Below are 9,058 nucleotides of genomic sequence, written 5' to 3' on the forward strand. Positions count from 1 at the left end.
CAGAGATTGAGCAAAGACCTCTTTAAGCTTTCTAGTTCAGATGTGAAGCAAGTCACAAAGATCCAGCACCTGGAGCATCATTTCAGGCACCTGGGAGTCCCCTGTTCTTGCTTTTAAGTATCATTTTGTCAACATATTTTCTATGATGCAATTCATGGTTTTCAATTTTACTTCATTTTGATTGGCAGTCAAAATCAAATATAATCATTCTGTTGTATTGATCACAGCCCAATTAGTACTGATGTACAAAATGCTCTAAGTGACTCTGAAGTGGCCAGACTGTGAAATTAAATGGGAAAACTTCCAGACAGCCTTTCCAAGTAGAAAAGAAAAAATAAACACACTTAAAAATGATTTTAATATGGAAATGTAAATATGAACAATGTGGAATGATACATGTATGAGAAGTCATGATGAAACCCATTATTGTATGTGCTAACTAAAAATAAATTAAGAAAAAAGAATGGCTGCAATCATGTGTTTCTTTTACCAAAATGGGTCTCACTTCAATTGATTTGAAGAGAGACTGGTGCAGTTGGAATTTCCTTTGGGCTGCCAACCAGTTCCCAGATTAAACATGGAGACTTACCATTAGTTGTGAAAGCTTAGCCTTAACTTAGGCTAAGTGCGACAACAACTAGTTCTTTTAACTTAACTTGTTTCTGTTCATCTACATTTTGCCTCATGACTTTTACCTTATCTTCATTCTGTATGTCCTACTTTCTTGCTTCCTCCATGTCAGTCTGGTTGGTCCCTGGCATCTCCCTGGCATCTCTTTTCTTTTCCTTCTTCCTTCTCTCAAGCCTAAATTTCTCCTCCTACGTATTTTCCCTGCCCAGAAGTCCTGCCTATACTTCCTCACTATTGGTCATTCTGCTCTTTATTAGACCAATCAGTCCAGGAAGTGAACCCCTGCCAGCAGGAGCAGTGATGTGAAATATATCATAGCTCTGGAACAAAAATCAGATTCTTAAGCTCAAGGCAGAGGTGGGTGCTGGAGTTGAGAGGGGATGGCAGCTAGGACATTAAGTCACAAATGTACCCGTGAGAACCATGATGACAGGTAACAAGACCTAGAAAATCCATTAGCAACTCAAAATTAACAGTGCTTCTAATTTGCAGATGAGTACAAAAAAGAAGAGAAGGGGAGGGAGGGGAGAGGAAATGAGGGAGGAGATGCTGATTCCAGTTTTTCTCAATAGAATATGTAGTACATTGCAAAGTCCAGAATTAACCATTGCTTATAATTTGGGTTGGCAAGGAGGAGAAGAAAGAATATAGAATCTCTAATCTGTTGAGGAATATTTGTTTAACTATGCAAAGATGTGTTGCATTTCTTTATGTTGCAGAATATTTGTTTAATTTATGTAAAGGTATGTTACATTCTTTATATTGTTGAATATTTATTTAACAATGTAAAGGTGTGTTGCATTTGTTTATGTTGTGGAATATTTAACTATGGAAAGATTTGTTGCATTTGTTTAATTACATAAAGATGTGTTGCTGTTTTACCTTGCCTGCCTAAGGTACCTGATTGGTCTAATAAAGAGCAGAATGACCAATAGTGAGGAAGTATAGGCAGGACTTCTGGGCAGGGAAAATACGTAGGAGGAGAAATTTAGGCTTGAGAGAAGGAAGAAGGAAAAGAAAAGAGATGCCAGGGAGATGCCAGGGACCAACCAGACTGACATGGAGGAAGCAAGAAAGTAGGACATACAGAATGAAGATAAGGTAAAAGTCAATTAAATAGAAAATTTAATAAAAAGTCAAAATTAAATAGAAAAAAACAGCATTGGTGTGACAAATATGTCTAGAATAATAAATTGATTGCATAGAAGCTAAATCTCTACCCAAGCCACATTTTTTATCTACTTAAATTGACCACAAATAGTAGAAATAACAGAAATATATAGCCCCCTCTGAAAGAACTTGCTGAGATTCTAATAATTAATGTATGTTATGTATAATAAATTAATAAATAGTAACATTTTGGGTACCTTGCTTGATCTTAAACTGGAGAGCATATCTAAAATGCTTTTAGAGAAATTCTCCACTTCTTCCAGGAATAAAACCTCACTTGTAGAAAATGTTGTGGCTATTTAATTATCTAGCATTGAAATCATTAGAATAGAAGACACTGAATTTGAAGAAACAGCATCTTTCTACCTTTGCATCAGGGTAAAGGCCCTCTGACAACTTTGCAGCCAGCAACACTATGTTATAAAACTGCACATGATTTTCCTATTCCATGGTTCTTGTCGCTGGCCTCTGAACATATCACATGGAAAATTGTCTAAAACAATTTATACATTCGAAATTGCACATCCTCTGGGTAGCTTAGCCTACAACCTCATGCCATTCAGTCCATTCCACCTGGAACATGAACCTCCCCTCTATCTAACCCATCACTAGTGGGTTACAAGTAGTGATCTTGGCAGCTGAGTATTCTAGTGCTTATGGAGGTCCTATCCTAGCAGGGTCACAGTGCCTGTGTGGACACTGTATAGTGCCATCAGAACTGGGGTGAGATCAGGACAGTAAGATGTGCTGACACTGGGAACCAGACTATAGGCCCATATTACAGTACACTGCTATTGCTCTACTTTGTCATTATTGTGAAGTTTCTATGAGATGTGCTTTAGATGTCCATGTTTCTCATACATACATGCCTATGTAAAAACAGGACACACAGAATCTCATACTATTTATCCATTAGGGGTTGGAAAACACGTCCCAAATATAAGGAAGAACTAATATTTAGAAGGATTTTATAGCTTAACCTTCCTATCTGCCACATAGTTTCTTCCATTAGTTATTTCATTAGATGCTCTTAATGAAGGGAAGGATTCTTGCCACTACATTCTTTGCTTGCCCAGGGTAGCATTTATTGTCTTTCCTTGAGCCATCTGTTCCAGCATTTTGAATTATAAAATTTTATCTCTCTATGTATTTTACCCCAAACCATAGAAACTTAATCACTTTGTTTTGTTTATTATAAAGGATTTTAATTTTAAAAATGCACTTTCAAGTTTTAAATAAATACATGATTATCTATAATATAATTGATGATTTAAAAGGTGAAAGCAAATCCTGACTTGTTGCTATATAAATTGCACATTATACTTCAATTTATGGTTTAATCACTTAAGAAAGAACACGATTCAACCTAGATGTTTCTAAGTGGCATTATAATGCTGACGTCACCCACACTGACACATGAACTGCAGACCAAGAGGGAAGATTAGATGCCAGCTACCCAAGAGATAAGTCAAACAGAATTTCAAAAGGAAGTATATTGATGAGAGGCAATATAGATGTAGGTATAGCAATAGATAGATAGATAGATAGATAGATAGATAGATAGATAGATAGATGATAGAGAGATAGATAGATGATAGAGAGATAGATAGATGATAGAGAGATAGATAGATGATAGATAGATAGATGATAGATAGATAGATGATAGATAGATAGATAGATAGATAGATAGATAGATAGATAGATAGATGATAGATAGATGATAGATAGATAGATAGATAGATAGATAGATAGATAGATGATAGAGAGATAGATAGATAGATAGATAGATAGATAGTGTATGTATACTATCAAGATATATACTATGATACTAGAGAGTAAAGGTCTAATTTTGGAGCCCTAGGTTGCTAAGAACATTTGCAGTTACAGTGTACCTTTGGAAAACCAGTACCACTTTCCAGGAAGAAGGCTAGAGGAATGGCATTGATGCAGGGAGGCTAACTGGAGGTCCCCAAGTCCCTCTGACCTTGCCCAGTCACCGCATCTCTCTCTCAACACATGCAAATACACTACAAAGTTCAGCGTGCATAAAGTACAACTTGGAACTGACCTGGGCATTTTCTGTGTGGCACAAGCATATTTCTGGGTGTAGTTCACAGGGAATAAATAAATCACAAGTTCCTCATTCAATTCTGACAGTCTTATTAATATTTCTGTTGGAAGTAATAATCTATAATATATGCATATATATATATACTGCATTGATGAGTTTCAATATTAAAAATTAATTCTAAAATGCTTTAATTATTTGAAATTCTTGAGTTTATAAAGTTCTACTGGGTTATTTTGTGTAACTTTTGAATTTGAGTTATAAATATCAGGTGATTTGGGATGTAGCTGACAGGTAATACAGGGGCCGGAAACAGAGATTGTAAAATAACCATGCTCTTTACTGTCGCATTTTTGTCATTATTTTTCTAATTGTTGGTAAAATCTTACTCTATCAAAAAATTTTATTAGATGCTTGCCAAATTAAGAGTATGTCCCAAATTGTTTTAATTAAATTCAAAGCTTTATTGGAATTCAATGTCTGTATTATAATGTTAAGAATCAATACCAACTGCTTTAAAGCTTTGGGGCTGTTATATGTGTGGATACAGAGAGACATAAAGCAATTTAAATCCAATTGATAAATTCCCATTTGATCTGTAATTTCTACATATGCTAGATAAGTATTAAGTTACTTCTAAACTGATGCTACTCTTAAAAGCAAAGTTCAAATCATTAGCTCATTCATTGACATATGCAATACAGTCTATTCTAACATTTGGGATAAGCTTCTGGCTACTTGATACCCAGTGGTGGTAAATACTGCCCTGTACTGTTCCATCAGGCTCCTAACTCATCCACTCTACTAGCAACTTCCCCTTTATGTAGGAGAGTAAGTTTAGGGAAAGTCGAGTGTCCAAGAAGAGGGTTTAACATTGCCAGAAAAATGAGCAGGAAGAACTTTGACAGCAATGCAGAATAAGAAAAATGTTTTGCAGAATAAGAAAAATGTTTTGCACATTTTAAGGACTCTTATCAGAAAATTGAGTCCAAATGCTTTTGTAGTATGATTGGGCATCTCTTGGGTAGATTCCCAAGAGTGGAATTGCTGGGTCCTGGGGTAGGTTGATCCCTAATTTCCTGAGAAACCGCCACACTGCTTTCCAAAGTGGTTGCACAAGTGTGCATTCCCACCAGCAATGGATGAGTGTACCTGTTACCCCACAACCTCTCCAGCAAAGGTTATCATTGGTGTTTTGGATTTTAGCAAATCTGACAGGTGTAAGATGGTATCTCAAAGTTGTTTTGATTTGCATTTCCCTGATAGCTAAGGAGGTTGAGCATAACCTTAAGTGTCTTTTGGCCATTTGAACTTCTTCTGTTGAGAATTCTCGAACATATAGTAATCAATCCTCCTGGATATTGGAAGTAGACAAGATCGCCGGGCAAAAATTGGGAATTTGGGGGTGGGGTGGGACGGGGCCAAGGGGAGATGGGGAGAGAAAAGTGTGAAGGCGAGAATGGGGAGAGCTCGGGGAAATGGTATGCTTGGGATATAGGAAGGGTGGATATGGGAGCAGGGAAGCATATATCTTAATTTAGGGAGCCATCTGAGGGTTGTCAAGAGACTTGACTCTAGAGGGGTTCCCGGATTTCCAGGGAGACGCCCTCAGCTAGTTCCTTGGGCAGCTGAGGAGAGGGAGCCTGAAAAGGCCAGTACCTATAACCATACTGATGAATTTCTTGTTTATCACCATAGAACCTCCACCTGGCGATAGATGAAGAAAATGACTGAGCCCCACAATGGAGCACCGGACTGAGCTCCCAAGTCCTGATGAGGAGCAGAAGGAGAGAGAACATGAGAAAGAAAGTCAGGACCGTGATGGGTGCGTTCACCTATGGAGACGGTGGGACAGAACTAACGGGAGATCACCAACTCCAGTTGGAATGGGACTGATGGAACATGAGACCAAGCCAGACTCTCTGAATGTGGCCGACTGAGAAGCCAGGACAAAGGCGCTGGGCTTTGATTCTTCTGCATGGACGGGCTCTGTGGGAGCCTTCTCAGCTTGGTTGATCACCTTCCTGGACCTGGGGGGAGTTGGGAGGACCTTGGTCTTAACATAGAGCAGGGAACCCGGATGGCTCCTTGGCCTGGAGAGGGAGGGAGGGGAGGTATGGGTGGAGGGGAGGGGAGGGAAGGGAGAGGAGAAGGGGAGGAGATGGAAATTTTTAAATATAAAAAAATAAACCAAAAAAATAATTAAAAAAAAAAGAAAGAAAATTGAGTCCATCCTTAAAAGAAAAATCTGAAGTGTATTTTTTAAAAAATCTTTTGGGCTCCACAGATCCAAATAACAATCAACTAAGAGAGACCACTTAGGAAGGTTCATACAATAGACCAGGAAGCAGACAGTGGCTCCCAGAACCAAGAACAGTAGGCATGGAGAGGAGGGTGGCATTCAGAAATTTGGGAGTGTAGCACCATTTTCCCAAGAAGTAAAGGGTTTTTCCAACTTTTAAAAATTGATGCACTACAATTACACATGTTTATAAAGCTAATTGTGATGTTTTAACACATGTATTCAGTACACGAAGAGAACAGCACAGTAGCGTATCCTTCACCAGAACTGCTTCCCATTTCTCTTGGTTCAGAACACTCAAAATCCTCTCTGCCATTTCTTTTTAAATATTCAGTAAACACTACCAACTAGAGTTATCTGATGCTAACTGTGCCTCTGTGCACAATCACTATGCCTTCTTCATTCCTTACTAATGCTTTCCAGTCTCTGGACCATCGTTTTACCCTCTACTTCTATATCAAAAATCAAAATTGTGAGCCTCCAGATATAACTGAGAGTATATAATATCTTTCCATCCCAGACTTACTTCAGTTAACCTAAAGTCCACTCATTCATATCTACAGACAGGTGAGACAAGAAATAGGGAGGGAGGACAGGATGAGGTCCATGGCAGAGTCATTATGGGGTGTCTTGAATAGAATATACTATGTCTAGAGGGAAACAGAAAATAAAGTGAAATCAGAGACTGCGTACAGACCGGTAATAATCATAAATGAGGGACACTGTTAGCACTTGGGTTTCTGAATGCTGAGGTGAAGGGGAAAATAAAAATGAAATCCAAGAACAACAATTTTGCAGCTGTTGAGCAAAGAATGAGCAGGCCAGGTGCTTGGGAAGGAGCCTGAATTGTTCCTGTAGAGCAATTTGGAAACACTGTGGAAAAGCAGAACATATCCACCCTTCTTGCAAGCTATTTTTGGGATTCTGGTCATCATAAAGGTATTTACCTCTCACTGTACATCTCCATTACTATGGTATCTCTTAGTGCCTCTTTATACCTGAACACAATTTCATATCTTTTAAAAAAAAAAGAACTTATAGGACACAGTCTTTAGAGTAAACAATAGGCACACTTCCAATTTGTGGCTCAACATACATTTAAAATTAGGTATTTCCCCTCAAGTTAATCTCTGTGTCACATGGATAAGATATTTGAGAATGCCCCATTTCCCTTCACCATTCATTATTTCTGCAGAGAAGAATTGCTTTTAAGTGTGTGTGTGCGCATGTGTGTGTGTGTGTGTGTGTGTGTACATGGACACATGTGAGTGAAAGTGCCTGAATAAGGTATTGGATCACAGGAAACTGGAGTTACAGGTCATGGTGAGCCATCCAGTATGGGTACTAGGAGCCAAACTCTGGTCCTCTGCAAAAGCAGCAAGTGCTCTTACCCACTGAGCCATCTCTCCAACCCCAGAGAGTTCTTATGTGAGCACCCCTGAAACACTCCACTAAAGCCGGGCACCTTTTCTTCTCAGATCTTGACACAGGTTGATCAATAGTGAATCCTTGTTAATACATACGGTCCTGAAGAGCGGGGACCACGCTGACTTTGCTTATTATTTTAACTTGCCATGCCTGCATCACGTAGCAGGTCTTCAATAAACAACTGTGCAATAAACACATAAAATAAGAAAGGATAAGATATGAGAAACAACCATGTGAAGAAAGCCTTTGGTCAAGTAGAATTTCTTTCACTGACCAAAGAACTTGGTGAGACCTTTGATTCTGATAGGTCCACTTCTTTTCAGCCCTGTCAGGAAACACTGGTGCTCTGCAACACCACAGAAAGGAGACAAATGGAAGGACGTCTAAGAATTAAAATGAGGCAGACCACGCTGGGTTGCCGCTGCCGCTGCCGCCATCGTGCCAGCCCCACAGGTCTTGGTGAGGTGGGTGACTCTCCAGGATGGGAGACAAGCCAATTTGGGAGCAGATTGGATACAGCTTTATTCAGCATTACTACCAATTATTTGATAATGACAGAACCCAACTAGGCGCAATTTACATTGATGCATCATGCCTTACGTGGGAAGGACAGCAGTTCCAGGGGAAAGCTGCCATTGTGGAGAAGTTGTCTAGCCTTCCGTTCCAGAAAATCCAGCATAGTATCACAGCGCAGGACCATCAGCCTACACCAGATAGCTGTATCATCAGCATGGTTGTAGGCCAGCTCAAGGCTGATGAAGATCCCATCATGGGTTTCCACCAGATGTTTCTATTAAAGAACATCAACGACGCTTGGGTTTGCACCAATGACATGTTCAGGCTTGCCCTGCACAACTTTGGCTGACCTCCTGGCCAGACACTCACGCTGTTTCCTCCTCCCTCCTCTTCCCAATACTATCTCACTCCTCCAGATGCTCCAAATATCATACACAAATGAGCAGGGCCGAGGTGGGAGTGGGTGCAGTGCGCTTCTGTCACCACGGTGTTGTGCATGATGTTTGGATGCTAGACTAGTTGCATCTGACAGGAGACGTTTGTGTTGTACCAGCGCATGCCTTGGAAAGACTTAAGTAATGCAAAAGATTGTCGGTTTTTGTTTTATTTCGTTTTTTAAACTTGTCTACTGACAAGTTGCTCTAGTAACCCAAAGAAGTGAAGGAGAAAGCAGCTGCCTCACCACCCAGATATTGATTTGTTCAGATGTTCCAATGCCTCATGATACAATAAAACCACAAAAGTTTTTTTTTTTAAAAAAAAAAAAAAGAATTAAAATGAATGGTCATGTCTTTACATATTCTGTTTTTCTTGCAGAACCTCATTGTGAGATCTGCATATGACACATGAGAAATCAGATATAAAATAAGCAGCGGCACGGAGACACTGACTTTTCAGACTTGGGAGAGGGTGGCAGGAGCTGCCACGAGTGCAGACGTAGGGGT

General features: G+C 39.5%; 1 protein-coding gene across 1 annotated transcript; it reads left to right on the forward strand.

The window, feature by feature from the left end:
• Positions 1-8,038: 8,038 nt before the first annotated feature.
• Positions 8,039-8,720, forward strand: LOC119804052 (nuclear transport factor 2-like). Its single transcript, XM_038315591.1, has one exon. The coding sequence runs from the start codon at positions 8,080-8,082 to the stop codon at positions 8,461-8,463; it is 384 nt and encodes a 127-aa protein (XP_038171519.1). The 5' UTR covers positions 8,039-8,079; the 3' UTR covers positions 8,464-8,720.
• Positions 8,721-9,058: the final 338 nt, after the last annotated feature.

The sequence above is a fragment of the Arvicola amphibius genome, chromosome 18 (genome assembly GCF_903992535.2).
Source record: "Arvicola amphibius chromosome 18, mArvAmp1.2, whole genome shotgun sequence".
NCBI lineage: Eukaryota > Metazoa > Chordata > Mammalia > Rodentia > Cricetidae > Arvicola > Arvicola amphibius.